At 37.3% G+C, this 27,342-nt stretch overlaps 1 protein-coding gene across 5 annotated transcripts in view; it reads right to left on the bottom strand.

Moving 5' to 3' along the window:
* The window catches only part of MGAT5 (alpha-1,6-mannosylglycoprotein 6-beta-N-acetylglucosaminyltransferase), a 135,903-nt gene that overhangs the window by 64,496 nt on the left and 44,065 nt on the right, over window positions 1-27,342 (bottom strand). For all 5 annotated transcript variants that reach the window (XM_074873713.1, XM_074873710.1, XM_074873711.1 and 2 more), the window contains 4 exons: window positions 21,928-22,316; window positions 17,796-17,963; window positions 1,936-2,012; window positions 387-476 (listed from right to left, as the gene is read on the bottom strand). In XM_074873713.1, coding sequence (XP_074729814.1) covers window positions 387-476; window positions 1,936-2,012; window positions 17,796-17,963; window positions 21,928-22,165 — 573 coding nt within the window. In that variant the 5' untranslated portion in view covers window positions 22,166-22,316. The remainder of the gene's footprint in view (window positions 1-386; window positions 477-1,935; window positions 2,013-17,795; window positions 17,964-21,927; window positions 22,317-27,342) is intronic.

The following is a 27,342-nucleotide window of genomic DNA, read 5'->3' as shown; positions in this document are numbered from 1 at the left end:
TACCATCTAGTTCCACTTTCCAAATTTTACATGCCAAATGCCTCCCCTAAAATGCCTCCCTATTACTACCTCAGGATCTACATAGAAATCAACAGAAAAAAATGTTCAGAGGCAAGGATCTAGGCCTGAGCTTCGTATTTCAGTTTAACAGGATACCTAGCGTGGACCCCCTGGAGAGTGTCGCTGCTTACATCACTTCGGTTATAAACATTAGAATTCTCCAGGCTAGAAACCCCTAGAGGGCTTATGAATAATAGCAACACACTTTTAATAGCCTTTTCCTCTTTTCTGAAGAAAGTTATGATTTTTTTTGAAAAAAGTTTGCAGTTACCAAAAATATGGAGGCACTGTGATGTTCCCATTCTGCAGATTAAAAGATTACTGACCTCACTGAGGTAAATAAAAAAGGAGCATGTGGACCCATCTACACCATAACTTGCATAACAGGGATCCGATCGCCACATATCTTTCATCCACTGTAACAGAACAAAAACACCGTCTGTTAGTTTTAAGTACCATGTAAAACTCCATACTATTTCACACTGAACTCAGGAATAACAGGGGAAAGCTGCAAACGACTATATCCAACCAGATAAAAATCATAAATAACAAAAAAGGAATTTTATTACTATTTTGCAGCATACAGCATCTCTGCCTTCAGCTACGCTGAGGAAGTAACTACATACCAGATGTGAGCACAGTTTACACAAACTGGTAGCCAGGCAAGCAGAGACAAATATCAAAAGGAGAATGTAATCAGGATCCAGACATATGGGTGTGGCTGGAGTTGACTGCATTGCCCCCCTGTGTTACACTTCCTCTGGAATTTAACAGATCATTTCAGTTACCAAGATTGAAATCTGCCCGATTCTGCCAAGAATCTGCCATTTCTGAGGAAGTAGTTAATTTAAATTTGTATTTTAATATTCAAATAATGTACTACATAGTCACTATGCAGCCAGTTGCTCAAAACGGATCAAAACACAGAGATTTAATATTTACAGATTATTATTTTTTTAATACTATTGTCTAAGAATTTTATTTAGCGAAAAGGTAATAATTTCATGTATACTTTGGTAGTTATTTGTTATCACTTTCAGAAATAAACTGTAATATTTGATAATGATATTCAAGTGTCCTGCAATTTTACTTTTGTCCCCCACTACTAAAACAATATTCTTACATTTGAAATGTATCTTGAGGAAAAAACACCAAACTCCTCCATTCTCTGCAAGTTTGTTGGGGTGTTCTTTTGTTTTGTTTTGTTTGGTTTTGTTGTTGTTGTTGGCTGGGCTTTTTTGTTGTTGTTTTCCCTTTCCAACCTAAGTCTGATGGCTTTCAATATTTGGCCTTTCAAACTGCATTATTAGTAAAATATAGGGTTTATGCAGAATCAGCTGTGACCCCCAAAGTTCTGGTTGCACTCTTAGTGCGGTGCCTAGCTTGTGAGCAGAAGAGGCAGAATGCCTTTAACAGAAAAGGGGAAGGGAGGAACTGGACAGAGCTATTGGCAAAGAGGGGAAAGAAGTATAAACAAATGTCTTGCTGAAACAGAGGAAGGGCTGCAGTGAGGTATACACAGAATCCCAGTTCTGGGGTAAGGGAATGCCAAATGACTCATAATGGGGAAGAAAACAGAGCTTTTCAAAAAGGAGAAGCAAATTTCTAAATAACAAGACAAGCATTTTATTAAATAATATAGCATTTTAATATAATATGGCATTTTATTCCTGTCTTAATAGGATGACATTCTATTTGTCTGCAGCAGTGGTATTAAACACTTGAGGTAAGCAATGCTGTAGTGACACTCCTAAATATCCTCTTTTTTGACCCAGTTGTTCTTGTTTTATCCCATTGCCTGAGTAGTGACCTATTGCAACATACATTCAGTTTTTAATAGAACACACATAATAAGATTAAAAACAGTTCACTTACCTTTATTTTCCCTTCACAGTGAGGAAAACCATCCATAGGAGGCAATTCACACTGTTCTTGGGCTCCATTTATGAGATCTAAAGAGAAACATAGACCATAACTGAATTTCATTTTACAGTTCTGACAGATAACCTAATGAATCCTTCCTTTTATTTTCATGAATCCACAATCCAAACTGACTGAAGAGAGGTACTGTGCAATATTTGTTACAACATTAAAACTCAGTGTGCTCTTTTTTGACTATAGAAGAAAATTGTTGCATAGATTTCAACTCTGACTTGCGGTAAGAGTGCTGAATTACAAAAACTGGTCTATGAAGACCTAAAAATTAAGCCAATCCATTCTGAGAATAATAAAAAGCAAAATATCTTCCTAATCAACTAATCAGTGCTTAAAACTACTAAATTGCAACAACTTGCTTCCAATTGTCAAACATTTGTAAGTTATATATTGCTCTTAAACATAAAAACTAGTTTTTCAAGTTCTGTTACCACTTTATCAAGTACCCATGATCCAAAATTTGGCATCAGATAATATGACCCAATTAATAATGCTGCAATATAATCTTACAACTGAGTAGCACTACATCACATCTCATGAGAAATATTTCCTATGGTCTCCCAAGATTTTTTTTCTTTTTTGCCTATTTTAATATTTTATCACGCTAGATTTTTGGAACACATTGAAGAGTGTAATACAGAGCAACACTTCCAGCCCATGAGCCAAGGAAAAAGGAGCAGGTTTAAAGGACGTTACCACATCAATTCCAGGATGGGATTTTCTTCTAAGAACTTAGAAGAACCCTCTAACACAGACCTTTAAGGCAAGAAAAATGATTAACGTGGTATAGAGAATCTTGCCAAAGGCAGCGAATGATAAGGTTTTCAATTTAGGCAGTTCATCCCAGAGTTATCTAAATTATACCTGCATCATTTCTGGCTTTTCCCATGGGCATGAATCAAGATCATTAAAGCCAGCCATCCATCAGCCTAGGAACACTTCATGCTATGGCAGTTACACTGCACGACTTCACCCAGAATATGCTGATTAGAGATCTCAGAAGAAAAAAGGCTGCAGCATTAGAGTAGTGACAAGATCAGTGGATAAAAGTTAGAATGTTGTATTATATACAAAAAACACCTCCTGATTTATCTGAATATTTTCCATTTTTTCTCAAATATCTTTTAAAGATAAAACTTGAAATGTGAGTGAAGCATTGCAAAATGGAGTGGATGGGGAAAGAAGAATCATGCCAGGAAGACGACACTTATTTGGCAGTCTCTGCAACAGCAGCAGCAATTTGACAACCTGAGCTGTACTGTCAATGACAATAACACTGAAGCAAAGTAGTTTTTAAGATGACTTTGTAATTTCAAATCAATAAGCACTTTAAAAATATTCTCCCTATCTTCTTATCCTTATAGGATTCTTGCAGACTAGACCACTGACATCTACAGCTCTGATTTCTGCTCCAAGAACACCCAGAGCATGCATACAGATATCAACAATTTAAATTATATTCTAAATTCAGCCAGTACAGCTAGATAACAATAGGACTTTTTGCTTTACTACAGTTCAGGGATCAGACCTTCCACTTGAATCACACTGAAATCAGTGCTTTGAGATCAAACAGTAACAAACCTACCTTAAACCAAAAAAAGGCATAGTTAAAATTATAGCAATTTTCGGTAATCAATATAATGCCATTAGAAGAGCTTCATGGTCTAAACTGTGAGCTTTTTTTCCCCTTCAAACTCATAAGCTTGAATACAAAGTAAGTACAGAGCTTTTCAAAAGGCATGTCAAATTCAGATCTTCCTAAAACATAAAAGACATCTGAAATCTATTACATAACACCAGAGGTGCAATTCAACCACGGGGGAAGTTCAACTTTCAGCATCATAACAAACTTAGGGTTGAAAATTCAGAATGTCTGGGCAATTCTATTCAGTCAAACAAGTCTTCCTATCAATTTTCAGTTATACTTGTCATGCTCAAAGGTTTTCTTGCTTCCCCCCATAGCTACTATATATAGAACCAACTAACTGTAATTACCAGTTTTCAGAAAGGCAAGAGATATCTATTAAACCCTTAAAGAGAAGGTATTATTAATGGTATTCAACATACATTTCCACATACCTTTTCCTCTGCAACAGTGTTTTCTTAAGGGGTACACTTCCTCAGTCACTACCCACTGATCGCCAGGCCAGCTCTACCACTCACTTGACTCTTGGCTGGATCACTGATATGAAATCAGTTAAAAATAGTTCTTGCCCAAAAGTATTACTTGAAACCAGAAACTTTGATCGGCACTACAGAGGAAGCAAAGCAGAGGTGGGAATGACAGTCCCCTGGGGACTGCAGCTGCAGGAGGTGCCAGTGGCACAGCCTAGCAAAGACACTTAAAGTGTAACATACAGCCTTTGCACTGCTTGCTCTGGGCTAAATAATCTTCCTCTACGAGATTGTCATTCCTCCTTAGACTTAATATGACTCCTTCAGTTCCTTATTCTTCAAAAGTACTCAAAAGCTGCTATTCTGCTCTTTCTGTTGATTGGAAGGTGTAACTCGCCAACATGAAGGATCCACCAAACTTCATCATTTAAAATAAAAAAAATGTCTTCTATCTCAAGCTAACTATGTTATCATATGATGGTTTTCTACTTCAGAAAGTTAGCAGTCAAGCAAACCTTCTCTTCTTCTGAAGTCCTTTTAAGTACAGGGTAATACATAAGCACAAAATATAACTCTGTTTTACAACATAAATACCTAGTGTGCTAGGTGTATGACTTATACCATATTGCATTTTAATGGGTATCTTGTGACCTGTCAAAGAAAGGAAAGATGGAGAAAAAAACCACAAAATACAGAGAATGGCCTCATTATTGGTAGATACACAACTGTAGTCTAGATACCTGTTTGCTTTTGTCATGTGTAAACACATTTTCTGCATGCAAGTGTGTTTTTGTAGATGGGCAGTGATCTTGGCTAGTGTTCATTGTTCCCAAGGTTCTACAGGACCCCTGTATTTGCAAGATTTGCTTGCAAGAATAAAAACTGCCATCTTCCAACAGTCACGTATTGCACCAGCCACACACTTCAACAGCTCAGAGCAGCTGTGGCAGTACTACATACAGATACTTTCCAAGCAGAAAGCCAACCCTCCCAGCTCTCCCTGTTCCTGCCCATTCGAAAAAGTAAAAAGCAAAAGGCAGACATTTATGTTGGTACAAGCTACAGATTTTCTCAGGCTTCTGGTCTCTCCTGGAGCCAGCTGCACTAGGGCTTTTCCAGAGCAGTCCCACTCTTGCTCTTCCATGGGGATGATTTACATACAAAGAGCATACTGATCTCTCCAGGACAATCTATATGTATAGGGAACACAGAACACTAACGCCCACCATGATCACCTCTAACCACATTGAAATGCTTGGTGAAGTATTAATGTCTCTAGTAGTATTTCAAATAGTACCCAACATCTTTCCCCTTCCTTGACAGCAACAGTAAACACTCCTAGGATTCACCTTCCTCAAAAACGTTAACATCATTTTTCCCCCCTTACAGACTCTGAAAATGCTTCACCTGCTCACCAGCTCCCCACTCCATTTTCCCACTCAGCCTTACCATGGATCTATCCCAAACACCTGTATCAACTTCGACTTCCTTCATTCACAACTACTAATCAGGCAATAGCATAGCAAAGGCAATTCTATAAAGCTTAAATACAAACTGTCCCATGAAAGAATTTACATAAAGTATTATCCAGAGCTGAACCAAGTGTAACAATATATGCATATAAGAGGAAATGAATGTGAAAGAACATAAGAAGCAATAGAGAAAAGCTCTGTTCCATCCGAGTACCCCCTAGACGAGCAATCTTCCCTTCGTGCCTGGAAATAGGAAGTTAGCTGATGTAATCAGACTGGAAACCCATCTTCACCAAGAAGGTTGTCCAAAGCAACACACTGCCTGCAGAAATGGGCAAGTCAGTATGGGAACATACTGGTTTCCACACATAAGCCTGAGAATTAAATGCAAAAGTCTGAATTCACTTGTGAATAGTTTCGATGGTTCCAGTGAACTACTTGCACTGAAGCTGAACCCCTTCTTGGCCATAGTCAGTGGGAGTTCTAGGTTGAGAAAGAGCCCTTCCAACTTTTTTCTTCCTTAATGATCAGAACCTGTATGAAGAATTACATTTCTGCTCCTCTAGCTGCTCACTAGGCATGGAGGGTGTGCATTGGTAACAGCTAGTAGCCTGTGGGCAACAAAAAGGCTCCCTTCCCCATCCTTACTAAACTAGCTTTTCTGAACTACAGTTATAAATAGAAAACATCCATGTAAAATATCTAAAGTCAAGGAAGCTGCAAGCAGCTTCTTTAAATACAAATTCATAGCTACAAATTAACAGTCCAGCTTGCCCTCATCAAACCTTGCTGCACAGCTGGACCAGCAGAAGCAGTGATGGTAGGACAGTATTCCCTAGTGTGTCTCCAGCTCAGAGTGGGCCCATACTGCCAAAATTAGCTCACTCCTTTTTCATGTATATGCTTTGATATTCCATGCTAACTAAGAGCTGGCTCTTCTTAAAGAGGAATCCAGAGGGGAACAAATCTTGCACATCACATGGACAGTCGGGACCAACCTCAACACTTTACACTTTTGAATGGATCACAAAGACAAGGGAGATGAAGCAAGTGGAACCCTGGGGATGCTGATTGTACTGGTTTTGGCTGGGACAGAGTCAATTTTCTTCATAGTAGCTAGCAGGGGACTATGTTTTGCATTTGTGCTGAAAACAGCACTGATAACACAGAGATGTTTTCTTTACTGCTGAGCACTGCTTACACAGCGTCAAGGCTTTTTCTGCTTCTCACACCACCCCACCAGTGAGGAGGCTGGGGGTGCACAAGGAGCTAGGAGGGGACATAGCGGGACAGCTGACCCTGGGATATCCTAGACCATAGGACATCATGCTCAGCATATAAAGCTGGGGGAAGGAGGAGGAAGTGGGGACATTTGGAGTGATGGCGTTTGTCTTCCCAAGTCACTGTTATGCGAGATGGAGCCTGGCTTTCCTGGAGATGGCTGAACACCTGCCTGCTGATGGGAAGTGGTGAATTCCTTGTTTTCCTTTGCTTGTGTGCGTGGCTTTTGCTTTACTTATTAAACTGCCTTTATCTCAACCTACAAGTTTTCCCAAGTTTTACTCTTCCCAGTCCCTCCCGAGTGGGATGGGGCGGGGGGGGGAAGAGTGAGTGAGCAGCTGTGTGATGGTTAGTTACTGGCTGGGGTTAAACCATGACGCTGATCTACACACCAGGGTCTTCCAAACCACAGAAAGCAAGTATTAAAATACAACTAGTTTTGAAGATGTTGAAAAAACCCAAATCCCAGTATCTTATGAAGATTCTTGTTAAAAACATCTGGATAAATGTATTATGCTGTTACCAAATTCATGCTGGATAGTTCTTTCCTGAAGGGGAAAAATATATCATTAAGCCAGACATTAAAGTTAGTTTTGCTGGAAAACATTATTTGAGAAACCATGAGGATTTTTATCCTTAATTAGGATTTATTTAATTTAAAATGCAAGTTCTGAGATCTCTTTTCCCAGCCAAAACTTAGAACTTACAGCCAAAAAAGTTAGAAATACAGCAACTGTCAAGTCAGTACAAAGCAACAGTAGTTAATGCACACACTTTTTTCTTTTAAGCTTTGTGTGAGCCATGATATTAATTTCTATTCTAGACACCTGTTTTTGAAGTCATACGCAGCTTATCTCCTCTTGACTGCTGTTGTGCAAAGACATAATTATTAAAAATTTATCTCATATGATCTTACATTAAAAGTCAATTCACTGACAAATTGAAAATATGAATGTGAGCATCTTATAAACCTAAGAGCACACAGTTGTTAGAGATTATCCTGGAAAAATTAGAAAGTATTGATAAAACACCAATCTAGATTTAAGAGAACTCTTTAAATACAGTGGTCTGTTTGTGAGGTCATGGGTTATTCAATATATAACTAACAAACTACATCCCCATGTTTAGAAAGGAACCATATGTTCACGTCGCAAATGCCTGTGGCTGTTCAAAGATACACAGCTCTGCATCAGAGATCGTTAGTGCACAGCAGGTGCTGAACCTGTGAACAATCATCAGTTATTTCAGTGCAAAGTCTAGCACATTAGCATGAATGACTTGGCAGATTTAAGCTAAGCCACCTAACCTTCAACTGGAAAAGATACTTCTTCCTTGTCGCTCTGTATGAGCAACTATATCAGCTAAAACCCCATGCCTTTGACACCGCTCTCTTTAAACCCCAGTTCACAGCTACTGGTCTTAATTGTCTCTTGCAATTAAACTTCATGTCCCCAAGTTTTGTCTGTTTTAGAGAAGCTCTACAACACCCAAGAAAGAATTATGTGATTAAAAACACAATCTGTGATAGGGAATTGATTTTTTTTGTTTGCTTCCTTGTTACTCTTTAACAAAACAGCAAAAATAAGCAATAGTGAGTGCTACATACATATTTTGTCCCTTTCCTATATTGCACATCCTTCAAATAATGTGCTTTGTAACAGGCTAAAAAAATTCTGCTTCAATTTTTATCCAGCAGACAGTTAGGCAGTCTAGAAATAATCCACTAAGCCAGTAAATTGAGTAACAGTTATAATTAGCTACTCAACAGTGACTGTTGTTTGATAGGTATTCTATTTGTTGTAAGTTTTAAAATAGCAATATTGGTTAAAGCAAATGAAAAAGCCACAATACTGCTGAAATTGCAAACTGTGACTCCAGCAGCCTATCTAGTCTGCTAAGGGCCAACTCTTCATTCTTCAGAGAATGGAAAGATCTTAGAATTTAACATGACACAAAACTTTATATACTTTGGAACCTTGAGGCTAAAACTCAAATTTTTCAGACTAGTACAAAAAAGCTTATTAGAATATCTTTTGATGATATATAGCACAGGTAATAGCTCAACTCAAAAGTGTTTCCCATCAGGAAAGCTCATAAAATCAGAAATGTCCTTAGTATGAAAAGGACAGAGCAATCACATCTGATCAAGTCTATTCACCAATTTTACCTCTATTTGTTCTCTTTCTGGTTTTGATCATTAATATATTCTTACTTTACTTCATGGAATCCTTCTCTTGTTTCTATTTCAATTCTGAAATCTGGTATCTATGCTTAGACACAACACTGTAGTTAGGACTGGTTGGCTTGTTTAAGGTCTCCTTTCCCTTCTCCCACTAATTAACACATTCTCAATTTAATTCATATTTTTCATCTCCAGCTGGTAAGATTTCTTTAAAGAGAGGATTTGCAGTGTCAACATATCAACACTATCAACATATTCAATGAAATGAGCTAAAGGTTTCAAGATTTTAAATGCAGAGTACAAAATGCTTTCTACTAACATTTTAGAAAATTCAGTAGCAAAGCATTGGCATGATTTAAAGAAAATTAACTTTTCTACTGCTAGTCCATCCTCACACCAACTGTGCTGCTGTGTTCCATTAACGCTACTGTAATCAATGCAGTGTTAGGAGAATTCAAGTAGTAGTCAAGTGGTTAATCAAAATGCAGCCCAGGGGACCACTAACAGACCCCTTCAGCATTACTAATACAGCTTAGCACTGCAGCAGAAAATATTCACGTGTGGTCTTCTGCACAGTCATTACACTGTGCTGCAATAGTGAGGCTTGAAAACACACAATTCTCCCCAGCATCGTGCTACTGCCTTTGTGAGAGGCAAATGGATAGCAAAATGGGAAAAACTGCTTGGTATTATATACAGTGTGGAAAAAGAATACAATGATTAAGGCACAATAATATGAGTCAAAGCAAAGCATCACCCTCAGAAATCCATAATCTTGGCTGTTAGAACCAGTGCAGCCCCCATCCTATTACATCTGGTACACACAGATATTCTGTGGGGACAAGAAGTTTGTTTTTTAAGGCATGACCATACAGAACCTTGTACATACTATGTTAGCTGAAGAAAAGCCTGCTGTAGTCCTCTTAAGACAGGAAGACAGCATCAGAAATTCAAAATAATACACAATATCTTAGCTTTTTTTAATCTAGTTTGTCTCTGCAAGTACGGAACTATGGGGTGAATTGTGGTTGCAGACTGCTAAAACTAATGAGGCTGTTATATGTGTAACAAAGTTCATTGGAAAGAGAGCCATGGAAAGAAATCAACTGATCATGAAGTTACCTGAGTCTTCCTCCCCACCTAAAAGGCTTCAGTGTGTCAATCCCAAGTCTTTAGGAAGGAGGACACGGAAATACCATGACAAAGGTCATTCTCACCATAATAACATTAAATAAAAAGTCTGCTTGCAGCATTGCCAAAGCTGACTTGTCAGGCTGCCTTGCTACATATTCACAAAAAATGCCAGATATCTGACAGGCATCCAAGCCATCATGTCTTAAATGACAAGTAAATACTGAAGTCTGCATCCTAATGAGTGACTTTAAAGATGTTAACACTAAAGTTGTTAAAAGATAACTCAACAGTCAATACAGCAGAACAAGTTAATGCATAAGGCAGAAAAGCTATGGAAACTTTCAACATACACCAAAAATACTCTCCCTCACTGAGCAGTGCTACATACAGCAACCTGACTTAACCATTCTTAGTCTTAGAAAGAGTTCTGCAAGTATCATCTATGTACAAGAGGGGTGTGGAGGAGGATTTGACATGAACCTTCACCACTTGCTCATTTTTATGGGATCAAAGAGACACAATTAAAATCTTCCAAAGCAACACTTTTCAAGGCAAAAGAACATTTTGTAAACAACCAGTCTGGCACAGTTTTCGGTGCAGTTATACTATCTGAGGTGTTAGATAATAACACTTTATCAAAAATTTAGCTTTTCACTGAACAAGCACAGTGGAGTGATGACAATGGCCTCAGAACATCTTGGCCCTTGCTTTAAATCAACAGTTTTATTTTTAAAAAATCATTTTGCAACATGCATATTCGGAATTAATACCACTATTATTTAGCAGTGTTTTAAAGTCTGAGGAATCGAAACAGTTTTAGCTCGCTCAAATCAAGTTTTTTCCCATAGCTGCCAGAAGAACACAGCAAGAGTTTACAATTCAGTAAAAAAACCACCCCAAAACAAAGCCCAAACCAAAAACCAACCCACAACACACAAACCCCAAAGCCCCTGCTTACCAAAAAAAAAAAAATCACACGAAGAAAACGACTGATTCTTTGATCATGTTTGTGCACGCAGATTGCCCTATCCAATGAAATATGCTTACTGCAATACTGTCCCACAAAAATCAAGGATTTCTTTCATAGTTATCTCAGAAAAGCACAGCTTTTAAAAGCCAAGTGGCCTAAACCAAACTGATCTTGTGCCTGTCACATGCAAGCAAGGATTCATCTACAACTGAAGCAGCCATGTAGACAAGCTCTGCTTGAAAGCGCCATGGTTTCATATTTCCCCATTTACATTTAATTATCTCCAAAACAGCAACTTTAAGTTTACCTGGGGTGTTGCTTGTGGCAGTAGCTCAAAGCTTCCTGTCCCAAAGGTTGACAAAAACTCTTTATCTGCTAGGCACCCAAGGTTTAGATTAATACTTTCTTGTGCGTATGGGAATACATTACTTCCCACAAATGCAGAAAGGATGGCTACCAAATATCTTAAAAGCTCTTCAGATACAACTTGGACAAATAAAGACAGAGGAGAGAGAGAGAGAGAAGAAAAGAGGACTTTATTGCTTCTGAAACCAATCAGCTGAAGCCTTGTAAGTATCTTTACTATTAATTCACACTTTGCATAAACAAAATGGAGATTCTGAAAAAGCATTTGAAAATTGTCAGTATCAAAACAACCAGATTGTTTGATGTTTTTGAGGAGAGAAGAAGGAAAGTATGGTTATGATTTTACACATGGATCTAAAGAGGGGGGAAAAAAAAAGTAACACCTAACCTCCCACTCAAACTACCCAAGGTGCTCCACGGCTTTGCTTTTTAACATCATCTATGCAGCCTCACCCTCTAGCAGAGAGGTTCCACCCTCAGCTCCTTTGAGATTAGGATTAAAGATATTTATGATACTAAGAGCTCATGCTCTATTATTCTTTCACACAACCCGAAAGAGAAGAGAACCTGTTTTGCTCTTGGGCTTCCCTCAATAAAAGTTCTGCAAAACTAACTTCAGAGAATGAAACCAGGTGCAGTGCCACGCTACAAACATGAAACATAAACACACTAAGGATATGAATACACAGTACAGTCTACATATAAATTAACAATGCTAGTTGTCTGAGAGTCTGAAAAGGCAGAGAGATTTCTGGTCTCTAAATAGGAACTAAAAAATTAATCAAATAGAATTCTGAGTCCACCTACTTCAGAGACAGCTGAGTTACAGTCCTTGCTAAATCCTCAACATTTCCTGCTACCAACTGTTATCACCTTCTTATTATGAACGAGCATAATCCAGATGGATTTTCTTCAGATCCTTTTATCTGCCAAAAACTCTACACACCACCATAGAGCGCTATTTTCCATTGCAGATTTCGCCACTGTCGTCTCAGTTCTACTCCACACTTGACAGCAGAGGTGGAACAATTTAAAAAAAAATTCTCCATGTCTCGCCAAATAAGGAGCATAACTGTTGAAGAGACCTTTGTAAGTGATGAATAACTTTATTTCCAAACAGCCCTTAAATTTTAAACAGACTCATATTCTTAGATGTTTGCACGTCTGCCCAAAGTACAATTATAAATCTTAGTCAAAGAATATGTTCTACTTATGCTAGGTGATCTCCAACTACCAGCATATCTCAGGTTTCAGTATGGTAATGAAGAGTCTACTCACTGAAAGAACGTCACAGGCTCTGTATCAAGTAATACCAAATAATCATATAAATTGCTTGTTCAGGCTACAGTGGTCAAAGCACAGGCTAAAAATTTATCAAAACTGTTTTTAGGAAGACACAAACATTTCTATTAGGCTGTTACAAGGCATAAATAGCCATGATGACTACTGTTTGGCCAGAGATTATTCAACTTCTGGCTGTGTTAATAACCCTAAAACAAAGATAGGTAATTTTTCCAAACTGATAAACAGTTTGATTATTTCCCATGCCAGTGCCTCCTTCTTCCTCTGCTGACAGGCGCTTTCCGAGAAGGTATTGCTCATTCCTTCATGAAGTAATTTATAATGGATTATTTTAGCATAATACTTCAGGTTATAACACCTCCTGGTCCAACACTTACCTGGACCTCCCCAAACTCTGTGGCTCACATTGCCTAATGCTTTCCACAGTCAAGACTACATCCTGGTTTGTTGAACACTGCTCTTTTTTTTTTTTTTTTGTTTTTAAAAAGAAGTATCTTTTGATAGCCAGGTACTTCCCTAATATCTTTTCTTCAAGAAACTGTCCTACTTCATCTTTCTGCTACTGGTGCTATCATTTATTCACCAGGAAAACCTACAGAAGTTGCTGATAAAAGTTTCAGAAGACATTTGGTAGCCCTTCAGATGACATCCTGGTTAGAAACAGTAGTTACAGTTGTGTTAAAAGAAGCTACAAAACTCATTATTATTAGGTCTTTTCTCATCCATCCGGTTCATCTGCTTTTACACCCGTAAGGCTGCAAAGACTGTGTATTCCTTTATTAACTGTCATCCAGTTACAGGCAACTGCTGCCCACTAGCACAGAGCAAATCTGTTCCTCAGGGGAACATGAGCTACTCAAATTTATTTGCCCAGGCAGCTGCAATGACCAACCTCAAAGTCTAGATATCTACATACCCAAAAGAATATTAAAAATATCAAAAAGAACACATAATTTTTTTTTTTTCTTCATTGGATTCCATGTTGCAATGGCAAGAAGACTGTGGTGACTGAAGGGTGGTTTTAGCTCACATGTAGTGCATTAGAAGAAGTAACCTTGCAAGTTGATTAATTATAAATAAGAACTTCCCTGGACCAACAGACATTTTGCCATCGAGATGTATACTGGGCAAAAATTAAATACCCTCTGACCTCAGTTCATTGAGAAATGTCAGCATCTTAAACAAATTGATTTTTCAACCACTTTGCAACCTACAACCATTTCTCAACATATATTCTCTTCACTGTTACCTGGATTACTTACACAGTCACATTCAAACTCATATCCGAGCTAAGCTAAAAACAATGTATATATGAACTGAAGAAAACATCCACACATTCTAATACTATAAATATTCATTTTTTTATATTATTCTAGCTGTCTATACAGAAGAGGTGGACAGGTGTCCTTAATCTCACAGAAAAGAATTTTGTGATCCATAAATCTGGATCATGGTCACATACCAGTTGTGTTTATTAAAGTCAGATAAAACCATAACCTGGACTGATTTCAGTAACTTGACCCTGGAACTAAACCAGCATTCTTGCATTATCACGATCCTCTCCCTGTAGCATATGGATACTGTTCTTAGGACTGCTTTCTGAATACAGCAATGTACCTAATAAAAAAAATTCTACTTGCAGATACGCTTTGGGAGAAGACATGTTGACTCATCATCATCCCTGTTCCTCCTCGTTTGCAGATAAGAGCATACTATGTTTTTTTCCACAAAAGTGTTCCTAATACTTAAAACACACAATGAAGAAAAGCTCATAGCACATTCAGATTGACAAGTCTAGCTTGCCACGGTAGTTAGTTTTCAATTATAATAAAAATATTATGTTGAGTTTGTGTCCTATCATAATCAGCAATGGGGACAAGTATTTACAGTACAATCACCTTCCTGTCATTCTATTATGTCTTATTTTATCACTTGTATCTACTCAGGTAGTATAAAACACACAGTACACTACGCAAGATCAGTGAAGACAAAATGCAGATTTCAGGATGATTAGTGACTCCACTATTTACTACCAAGGTTTACAAGCAGTGTCAGTAGATGCTAAGGTGCATCTGGAGCCTGCATGAAGCCTGCATGAAGCTTCATTTATTTCAGGAATGCTTTCCACAGGTAAAGGGACATGGTTATACAGATTATAGAATCAGGTCTCAGTGTACTGTGACAGCTCAATCCAAAAATAATAAACGCATGAGGTAGCTCCACTGGAAGCAGGACTCTTCTAGGGAAACCTGTTAATGACACTGCACTGTTGCACTGATGAATGAGGCTATAAAATGCTTAATTTACTTCAGAGTTTTAAGCAGCGACTCCAAGGCAGAAAAGATTTGTAAAAAAATAAACTCAAGAAGTCTTTAAAAAAAAAAAATTACTAAAAATATTAAACATGATGTTGTTAGGATGCTCCATATATACTAAGGTGGTCCAGACAGAAAGAGTGAAATTACTAACAATAGCTAATATGAATTTGTCTAAAGTCAGCATTAAAATATTACAACTGATAAAGAGAGAAACAGTAATCCTAACATGTTTGCTTTCTGCGATCACTTCATAGCATAAGAGCTGAATAAATTATAATAAAGAAAATAATGGAACTATCATGTGTTTGTAAACATACACGTTTCAACTCCAGCAAAATGACAAACTGTTGGGTAACAAAATGCCTTCTCTACAAAAATTTTCAGATTATCTCAATTGCTCTAGCACAATAAGAAAGGATGCTGTTGAAAATTTACAAACAAAACCAATGCTGTAGCTGGTATTGTAATCACAATGTTTACTCACCTAGCTTATTTTCTGAACAATTCCTTCCTAACAGAGAAGATATTTATATTATGCTTTTACTGGAATCATATGGCTTCCAGAGTTTGCCGCTGTCAGGAAACTACTATGAAGACAGAAGTAGAAACAAGTTTTTCATTTCTATTTGGCTGCCTCTGATCAGATGAATTTCCACTGACTGCTTTAAATGGATGAATAATAGCACTTTAACACAAGGATTAGCTTCAAGGTCTATTCTACCCATTGGTACCCTGGAGATACCTGAACAGTAACATTATCCAAACAGGCACCAGAACAATACATTAATCAAATCTTAAGAAACTGTTTCCTAAAGGTTTTTCTGTTGTCTAATACAGTTGCTTCAGATATTTTAAACAGTGTACCAAGAGTCAAAGGTAAAAAACTGAATCTCTAATAAGACAGTGTTCTTTGCCACAGAGCAAGCCTCAGGCAGCAAAAAGCTATGAAAACTGCAAACTGAAAACTCCTACCAAGTGCCTTAAATGTTGCTCGTGAGTACTAAAATTGTGAATCCAGCAAACTCCAGGAATAACAAACAAAACTCAGTTCACCCTAAGAACTGATGAGATGTTTCCTGGTCAGATAAGAACAATGATCCTTTGCCTATAAATTTATAAGCAACCACATGAGTATGCTTCTTCCAATTATCTGCAAATCTATTGAAATAACAGCATCAAGTCTCTCTCTTGCCCAGCTACAAAAAGAAAATATACAAGGATGTTTTTCATTTTATACATAGCCCAGAAACTGTGACAATACTGTACTAGCACACTCCGTTGAAGCGGAAGCTCTTCCAGTGAAGATCTTGTGGTAGTAACACGGTTCACCCAATTAGTAGTCTGCAGGTGCTACACCTCCTTCAGTTACTTGTTTCTAATCTGCCTTCAGTCTAACCAAGAGAAGAGACACAGGGGTAAAAAAAAAAAAAAGGTACCACAGGCAAGCAGTAGTAAACCACACCTGCCAAGGGCTGTTGTAAATGCTTATAAACATATTTTTACTACAGGGCAAGAGAGACATAAAGGTCTGTCTCACCAAGAGATAATATGCTTTCAACATCCTGGTACAGGCAAATGAAGTTAGGACAGAGCAGCTAACAGCAACTCTGCTGGTGTACTGTACTCAGGTAATCCCAGGTACATCTGCTCTCCCAGACTTCCTTTCAGTGGCATTACCCTACCCAACATCTGCTTCTCTGTTTTGACAAATTTAAGAGGGTAACACCCTTGCAACAGAAATATTTTACAGGAAACCCAAGCACAGGCCAGACTTCAGAACACAGCTATCAACCTATTTACCCAGTTGCCCTAACTCTTCTGCTCTGCTCCCTTTTGGGGACTGCAAAGATCATTAGCAGGGCAGACTCAGACCTTCCTATAGGTCAGGACAGACAGTACCTGTTTAGACTTGGTGGCAGAGCAAAACCAGGGCAATAGGCCAGGCAGTATAAACAAGATTTATTCAGTGCACCAACCACATTCACAGCTGGGAACACTAAAGGAACCAAGACATGCAGGTAAAGAGGCCAGCAAGCCATTCTACCACCACAGGATGACTCAAATGCTTTGAGAAGTTGTAAGGGTAGCAAACAGTCCATTCACTGAAGACAAAATTAATGACTTCAAATGATGTGTTAAAACATATATTTATTTAAGCTGAGGGTACCAGGCAGGTCATCTCTGTGTGTCAAATCATAAGAGCTATTTAGCAGAGTAGGGAAGGACATTTTTAAACCATAACCAGCAACAAACATAAATGTTTTCTTTCAGTGAATAATCAAGGAAGTGCATACGGTAGAATGCAGAGCAGATTCATACCAATCCAAGGAATCAGGCTTAGAGAGAAAACTTCTGCCCGGTTTCATCATTCTAAAGTGCAACCATTTAAAGTATGAAACGTCTACTATGAACAAGGTAGACTATACCACTTTGGTGGCAATTTGATTTTCTTCAATGTGTTCAAGTTACCATAGGAGAAAATCTTCCTCTGAGCTTGTAAAAGACCACTGGACTCAAGATTGCCATTGATACAGGCTAGACTTTGAATTTTGTTTTCTAAAACATACCAAATATCTAACACTGAAAGATCAGGTTATGGCCAAGAGAGAAAAATACAGATTAAACAGCCCATAAATATTTTAAACAATTACCATACCCACCTGCTACATTAAGCTTTTCAACTGCTCCTAAGCTGGGAGCAGGAGTGGTAGTATTATTGGTAGAGTTTGCTCCTGTTCCATTAAGCACAAGATTTTCCACCTTGGACTCCAGCTTCCCAATGCGCTGCAAGATATTATCCAACAAGACAGCAAGTGTCTTCTTCAAATCTACAAATGAAAATGAAAAGTTAAATTACTTAATAATGCAATGCACACTGTCAGACAGAATCAAAAATAGATACAAGAATGAGACTGGAATATATATAGGTACTTTCTCAGCGCAAATCTTTTTCATTAGCAGTTCTATGCACTAACATTCCCTAATTTGTTCAGCCTCAGATACAAGTTTCCTTGGACATGGAATTTGTCTTCCTGTATATTTTATAAAGCACACGGCAACTCACATACATATCCTATACTCAAGGTGAAGTGTACACATTTACGAGTACACACATGGGAAACAAAAAAAAAAAAAGCATGCTTTGTAATAGGTCAGGTAATAGGAAACTGCTTGAAGAATAATGAATCTAAAGTTAAACCCATATTCAAGTATTATCAGAGCAACACTCTGTTAGATGCTCAGTCACCTGGAAATAAAAATCACCTTCCCAAAAGGGAAAGCTTTGAGTTAGTACAAAAACCTTCTCCTTCATCTCATTTGGTATGCCAAACAGTGCACAACTGCATTGGCAAAAAAATGTTAAGTTCAACCTTTCTGTCATGTACACAAAACACCACAAATCACCTGTTTCTTTCCTTCAGTCTGTTGGTGATTGCCTCTACCTATCTATTTGGTCTGACACAGCACTTCCTTCACATGGAAGGCGACAAACAATAACAGGAGTTTGCATATCAAATGACAATCTGGAAAGACTTCTCTGGTATTTTTTCTTTCCCTTTCCTTTTGTTCAGATTTCTTGAAGTAACATAGACAGTTAGGCAAGCTAAAAGAACTGTGGGCAAGAGGGGAAAAATAGACCACTATCAGTCTAAACTGTGTAATTATAGTGGCAACAAGCCAAAGAACATGAAAGAAACTATTGTTCTTTGTTCATTTACCCTTGTCTCAGGATTAAAGAATTTGGTGTGATGAATTTGCATTATTTTCCCATTTAATTACATAAAATAATTACATGTGCATATGTATAATACATTTTCTGCTTTCCCCAACTTTAGAATCAAATAACTTTCTGATCTGTAATAGAAAATTTCTCCATACATCTGAAGAGATTCCTCTGCCCCTACATCAGCTGTATTTTTTCCACATTTGTGCTGCCTTTATTTTTTTTCCATGACTAGCCCAATTCTTGTGCAAATGAGAGAGTAAATAAGAAAAGGCTATTATTTTAGAAAGCTTATAATTATTTTTTCCAAATAAAAGGAGAGAGTTATATTTATTCCACGGAGCCATAAAGTAGATATTTTTCTTTATGTTTTCCATTGTCATTTAAAGATCAGAAGATGGAATCTTTAGCACGAATGATCTGGACTATTTTAAAAGGGGTAAAAACAGTATAGTGTGCAGAAGAAAAGGAAAGGAAAGACTGGAACAGGGACATGAACAAAACCATGGTAAGAAGGAGGAAAAAAAAATCTAGGAAAAAAGTAGTAAAAGAAAATAAAATTCAGGAAACAATTAGGAAGAAACATAGCATAAAGGCATACACAGATCATGAAGAAAAAAAATGGCTAAACACTGTCATTTTTTAATACTGATACCAAAACATATAAGAGAGTGCTTACCAGAACAAAAAAGCAATTGGAGGCTAGTTTGAGAAGGGGAGGGCAGAAGCACAGATTCATAATAATTTTTGTAGGAGAACTGTTTACAGCTATAAAAATCTAACACTCACTATGTATATTTGGACTGCAACTTTTGAAAGGAATATGTCTGATCCACCTACCTGACAGGTGAATATATGGTAGAAAGAAAAAGTGAGAAAATGAACAAGCTGTGCAATCACATTTAAGGAATCACTGAAAACCTTTTGGCTGGGTAAAAAAGCAGCCAAATCAAGCAAATTTAAAACTTATTCTTGAACATGGAAATCATGACTGTGCTTTCTAATAGCAATCAGAGGATAAAATTAAAAGAAATAAATAGGCTAAATATCAAGGGTGTTGATTTTCATAGAATAGTGAACCAACTTCTACCCATTATCATTAGACATTAATGTGTTTATTCCTGAGCAGCTAAGCTGATCATTTGCTATCAACAAATCATTTGGTATGCCAAACAGGACAAACCAACCTACTTATTAAGTAATTATCTTACTCAGTTTCATAAAGTATTATTTAATATGGTGTTATTCACTTACCATAGCACCTTGCTTAATATTATAAATACATTACTATTAATTTTACATCATTTCAGACTCCTTAATTGAAAACACCTGTCCAAACTTGTCTTTAAACTTAAAATTCTTCTCAGCCATGAAACTTGAAATTTCTACACAAAACTTAGCTTTACTTTCACAGAAGCATTACAATGTTATTTCACCCCCTTTCAAATGCAGTTTAACTTCTCCTAGGGAACTTGACCACTGCTTGGTGGCAATCAACTTATTCCTCAGTGGGATTTGGAACAGGAAATGAATGCCACAGGCAACAAGCTCCAGGGGGAATTTAGCTTGAGAATACCCTGTGCCCTCAGACCTAGCTGTATTAAATGCAGTTACCCTTCAATTTCTGGAGAAATATTGTTTAGGAGTTTTGTATGCATGTTTTTTTTTTTCTTCTTCTTTAACTCACCTACCATCAAGCACCCTTATAAGATGATGAGACACTGATGATGGCTACACAGCAGACAGGGTTTTGGTTTAAGCCTACGCACACAATGCTCTAGGGACCTCTACTTGCTTAATGTTCTTCAATCTAAATATTGATCTAGTACCACTCTATTTAGCTTGTGTTGCTTTGGAAGATTACAATACCAGTATAGTTCAACATGCAGTCACTAATCAGTAGAAATTACAGAATAAGGATGGCTTGTTATTTAAGCAACAAAGTGATATAATTGTTAGCTATGTTTGGGATGATAATCTCAAGCTTACAGGCAAGCACATTCACACAGTCAAAAACTTGGTTTTTTTAAAGGAAGAAAAAGGTAACACAAACAAGACATGGAGAGAACCTTCTAGCAGGGTATTTTCATAATGCGCACAAAAAAGTAAAGAGTATTAAGAGAAAACTAGAGAAAAAGATGCAGCTATTATCTGTTGCATCCTAGCCTTTATTCTGTCTAAACCTACAAAAAACATCTATCCACTTTCTTCAGAACTGAATATTAAGACAACTATAAAAGGAAACAAATCTAGATGACTATTTAGCCATTAACCTTCCAGATATCCTGAAAGTGCATAGCTAAGTAGGAAAGAAGGTGAGTTTAAAAAATGTGAAATAAGTAAGGTGTTATGATGTGTTCTTATCAGATTGAAAAGGGGACACACCTAGCCTGAAATTGGATTATATTTTTATTTTCATAATATTTTCTGGTAATATGCTTTGTTCTTTTCTGCGTGGTTTGTCGCACACATGCACACAAACTTACCTCTCATGTTGCACAAAATGGAAGAGAGTAAGCATTAAAACTTACTGCCAAAGCACTGAAACTCACAAAAAGAGTTCTCTACCCTGAGGCAAATGATATATTTAAGCTTAATTTAATCTTATACCAGATAAATAAACTTAAATGTTAAGTAAATTGACTGAACAAAAAAGTGAAATCGGAAAGAAGAAGAAATAAATGTAGCAGGTCTCCACTTTATCAGTAAGGCAAATTCTTCCACAAGGAATTTCATAGATCACTGACACATAAACGGGAAAGCCTCCTATTTCTCAAAAACAGCAAAAAAGTTTTTTTAAATTCAGTTCTAACAAATAACCTGAGGCATACTAGATATAACTACTAGACAGATGTCGTAAAAATTAGCAGACAACTTCATTTCCAAGGGACTGGAAATGTAAAATTTGTCCCACTTCATACTTACAAGTGATGATTGTTTTCTCCATCTGTGCAGAAAATCCACAGCACAAAGTATTGTCAATTGAGCAACATCATGAAGTAAAATGTTTGGACAATTTAGAAAAAACCTTAATCAGATTATCATGTAATCTAAAGCACACAACTTACCGTACGCTGTCACTGTCCCAACATAAGGCCCATCAACCACATTTTTATTTTCTTCGGCTAATGCTTTGATGTATCTTTTGCTGAGATCCAAAATTTGCTCACGCAGGACTGAACTGCTTTCATGTTGTGTTTGCTGCTGAATAGTAAAATGCAGAAGCATCATTCCCCAAATGAAACCAAAAGTCACCAGAAAAAAGCCAAGTTTCTGAGAGGACAGCTTCCATGGAGAGAATGCCATGATTCCCAACAGCTTCACACAGTTACTGCAAAGGTTCCTAAAGCATGAAGCCAAACAACAAGTTCATGGTCCAGGTATATAAATATCACAGAGCAGGACTCAGTCTTATTCCAACTCCTTAGTCAATGTATATCCGTATTTCAGTTCCATCCTGTTGCAAGAGGAAAGAAAAGCAGCATAATTACCACAACGTATTAGAAGTTTTTACTAGCTATACTAGGTCTTCACTCTAACTGGTACTAAACAGGAGTAGACAATATGCTGTCTTTGTGAATGTTTAATTTGTATGTATCAACACTGTACTGTACTAGCCAGAGCACAAAGAAGCTGAGAAAAGCACTGGAAAGAGAACAAAGAGGGAGCGATGCGCCTGAGCAGGTGTAGAACACCTCTCAGTATCTGGATCAAATTCAATGCTTGAAGAGGTTTCTAAGTTGAATTTCAAGGTAAGGCTGCTTTAACCTTTTTTTTTGTGTGTGTATACAAAACTTTGTGATATTGCCAGTGCAGCAATTTAAGACATTTCTCAACATAATTCAGTTCTCAGAAGACAAGTAATTTTAGCTGGCAGTGACACTGCTCAGAGTTCCTGGCAAGAGCTACGGCATATGGCTAGATAGGTGATCAGGAAATCAGACTCCCTCAGGGGTAAAGAGGAAAAAAGAAATCTACATTATTTAAGCCAATACACTCTCCTGGCTTACAATGCAAGCAGTCCGAAGGCTGAAATAATCTCCTCTTGCTACTGTGTGGCCTCTGCCATGCATAGTTACTCCTTATTCATAAAACATAGTCCAATGTGTTTGCTTTTTGCAATTAAATTCAAAACACATACTTCTGAATGCTACAACATGTCTTTTGTATATAAAATTAATATTCTCAGAGCTTTTCACACACTAGGGAAAAGTAAGACACAGAAGGACCATTTTTTCATGGTAAACTCAAAGATAAAACCTGGCATAAACAATCCAAAGGCAAGAAAAGCTCCGTGATGAGGGCTAGAGGAAGGGTCCTTAGCATAAAACCCAGCAAGAAGAAAGGTAATTAAAAGGTAATTAAGTGTAACCTATCATGTTAAAACACAGATTTGGTAAAATGTTATCCTTTTAACTTCATAATGCTCCCAGACAGGATTAGGAAACATAATGTTCCCTTCCATTCTGCACTTGCACAGATAATGCAGATGTTACTCTGTTTTAATAGGATAATTACACAGATGCCTGCTAGCGGTGCTCCCTGTTTGTTAAAATTCCCTTTAGATCTGCTTTCAGTTGAACCAGCAGTTCTGCAGAGGGACAGAAATACCTTTGGACCACTTACCCTCCAACATGTCTTACGTGTGCATTTAGCGTTATTGATTATTATTGATTGCAGAAGTGAATGTACATTACATAGTCAACTAAAAGCAGACAAGGCAGCGACTGTACCATGCATTTACATTGCTAAAAGAACAATTCATAGCCATCTTCTGCTTGAGAAGGAATGGTGCAGAAAAATGAATTGCAAGTACAGTAAAAAAGATGATAAAGCCCTTGAGCTGACTTTTTCCACACTTAAAATATCTCAATAAAGAAAATGAATGGTCTCAACAGAGAAAATGAAGGACTCTGTTTAATGCTGCTCTCCATAAACTTAAGTTAATTTTCCAAGAAATGGCAGAGGGAAGTTTCACTTCTTTTGGTTTATTTAACCATGGCCTTGGGACACTCTTGGGCTGACTAAAAAGGAGAGTATTGTTATCTCATTAAAAACTGAGTGTTTTACTATTCTCTTGCAATATCTGGTGTGATAAAATATAGAAAATTCCATAGTTTAAAACAACATCACAACTTTAAAAAAAAATCTGAAATAGTCAAGATTAACTCTCTCATTGACTTAATTTCAAGTAAGAATTGACAGCATCCTCTACAGCAATAAGATCTGTTGTTACAACAGTCAATATTTCTTCCCCAATTATCAGTTGTTTGTGAAGTGGAAGACACTGAATAAGAAAGTAAACCTATCATCACCAAGTTTTAACAGACAAGTGTAAAATTTTTTTATGACTAGTTGTTTAGGAAAAAAACCTGCAGAACATAATTAACATTAAAACCAGCAATAAAATAATGAAAGCATTTCACAGTCTTCTTTTTAAAGTTCTAGAACAGAAACAAGGATGATTACAAAAACCAGTGTATGTCTAACCTATGAGAATGATCTACTTAAATACAGCTGTTGACTTTTCTATTCTGTTTATCAACAGAAAAAAAGCCTTGAATCCACTCAAAGACTGTAAGATAGACAGGAAACAATAAAGTTTTGCCATAAGAAAGGATTAAAATGCATTGACAGATGGAAGAATGGCCCCCATTATTTCAAGTGCTAAAAGAAAAAAAAAAAACACAAACCACCAACCCCCAAACCCTACACACCACAAATCAGCCCTATTTCTACTGCCATTTAAGCAACTCCAAAGGATAGCAACTTGATGAATGCTCAACAACATGTATTTATCTAATTAACTTTACAGCACTGCTGGTGGCCATGGACCTTTGTAAGGGGCACAGGAGAAAAATCTCTGTCCCTCCCACCACTTCTATGGCCAGATGCACACCTGCACCGACTTCAGTATATATTTAATCCCAGATTTGACAGATGTCAATGACTGCTACACAACAATTCCATGGTTAATGCTTACCACATACCTATAATGACTCATTATTTGGTATCTAAGTGGACAATGGTCAGAAGATATCAAGGCAATATGTGGAATGCATGAAGACAGCAGCACAGAAACATCTCTGTGGCATTTGTTTTGACAGGAAATTAATAACTGAAGTGAGCAACAGCTGAAGCAATAAAGATACATTTGTCTACTGTAATCACTTGTGGAGTTTGATAGTGCCTGCTGACTAGTTATCTCTCTGCCCATACCAAGTAAACCAACCCCAAACTTAAGGTGGTAGAATACTTCCCTTATTCTCCCCCTTGCCTTATAAATGTTCTCAAAGGAGCTGATCCTGTTAACTATTAAGCCCTTTTCCTAGTCTCCAAAAGGCACAATGGGAGTCATATCTAAAGAGGATATGGAAACATATATTTGTATGCGCCTCTAAAGGATGACAGGTTTTTGGTTTTTTTTATATAAGCTTTGGAAAAAAGGTGGTCTCACTCTAAGACAACTCTTGAAATAATTCCAGCACCCCTCTGGAAACTTGATATGTCATAGTTGTGAAGTTGTTTGTGAAACCGTTAGGAAGATAATCCCTCCTGATTTACTGAGAGTAGCTAATGTACCAAAACTAAATGCCAAGTGTGAAAAACAGGGTGAAAGTGAAAAGACATACAAGACAAGAAAACCTTTAATAAAGAACAGCTTTTTTATGTTATTCCTTAAATTCAACTCTAACCAGCCAAAATCTCACTGCAACTGAACCAACACACTGGTGGTTTGTTTTGTGGTTTTTTGGGTTTTTTTGTTTTTGGTTTTTTTTTTGTGGTTTTTTTTTTTTTTTTTTTTACACAGACCAGTTACACCCTTTGTATACCACAATCTAAAACAGAACTGCCTCTACCCTTAACAAAAATGATTAGCATATTTCTTTGGAAAATGGCTAACCTTACACCCATTTACACAGGCATAAGAATTTTAACAGTCTTAGTACATTTAGTATTTCTAACAACTTCATTAAAAACACATTTTTTGTTCTATATTTAATGAAATCCTGCTCAACAGCTGGTCACTTCACTAGTTACAGAGGATAACATTACCATGCCTATGTCATCACAACAAAAAACCCTTCATGCTATTGAGAATCATATCAGGAAGGTATCCCAACGCTAAATTGATCTGTACATCATGGATGCAAGCTTCTCAGCATTTTAAGAGTTTACTGCTAGGTTTTTGTTTGGTTTGTTTTTTTTTTTTTAAAATGCTTTGTGAACAGATTTTGGTGACACATATCCATGTATTCCTCTTCACTTTTTAAAAGGGAGAAATAATTGTCTACAAGAGATTAAGCAAAGTCTCTTTATAAATATGTACATATACAAAGCTTGATGCTCTCTGTCCAATCTGTACCTATTTAAGAAGTGGTACTTCCTCAAGGTAAACTTGGAACAACACTATCCTCAGGATAGTCAGGATTTGACTGTTTATCAGCTGAATGCACTGTTCATCACTAGCTCCACAGTTACAAAACCGTAACTGGCTGGAGCCAAAGCAGAAGCTGCTGCACCATAAAAGTAGCAGCAGATTGAGTAGTATTTAATTATTAGCTTGTTAGGAACTCAAACATAAGTAAACTTATACAGCATGACTGGTAGACATTGGTATATGTATTTCTGTACCAAGTGGCTTGGTAAAAATAGTATTGCCACTGCTAGGAACAGCCCTCAGGCCTCATGTCATCTGTGTTCCTATGCTATGGCCTCTCATGCTTGTGAAATTATTAGGAGAGCTTGCTGTGTGAGCTAGAGCTGGGTACCAGGTGCCTCTTGTTATGGCATACAGCTTCAACAGGAGATAAGAACAAAGACCTTGAAAATACAGGCACAGGCCCATAAAGCAGAAGCCCCAGAACTGTAAGCAACTCAGTGATGGTCAATTATTAGTCAGATGAAGTACAACCTTGAGCTTTGGGGAAAAAAAAAAAAAGCAAGCTTTTCTTTCAATAGCAGCAAAAACTGAAAAAGAGGAATAAAATTGCTAAGCAGCAAGAAAAGGCACCTGTGACAGCCTCAAGCATCTCGCCATCAAGGACCATAGCTATCAGTGCTAAATACACGGCACAAGCTCCATGGTACTGTGTGCTCACAATTAATTTGTAATGACTTGTTACAGACTAATTGCTTTGACTAGGTAGTGGTAGTGTCTAGGAATGAGTAAGAACTAGCCATTATCAACGTGTATTGTTAACGAGTATCCATCTAGTGAAGTTTTGTTATAAAGTTTAAAGCTGGTTTAAAAGCGTTTTGCTTCATCAGCCTTGTAAACCTTCAGTCCCAGCAATCTCTCACTCTCTTCTTACATATATATTCACACACAAGCAACGCATATTCTGTTGCAACATTATGCTGCCATGACTGACACCACACAATTTGTTATTGTATCAAAACCAGCTAAAAGAGATGCTCTTAAAAACCCACACATCAGGATCCTAATGCAAATACCGATGCATTTTCCAGATTGTTTTCTG

This window comes from Strix uralensis, chromosome 6 (genome assembly GCF_047716275.1).
Source record: "Strix uralensis isolate ZFMK-TIS-50842 chromosome 6, bStrUra1, whole genome shotgun sequence".
Taxonomy (NCBI): Eukaryota; Metazoa; Chordata; class Aves; order Strigiformes; family Strigidae; genus Strix; species Strix uralensis.
The sequence above is the reverse complement of the archived record's forward strand: the minus strand, read 5'-3'. Positions and strand labels throughout refer to the sequence as shown.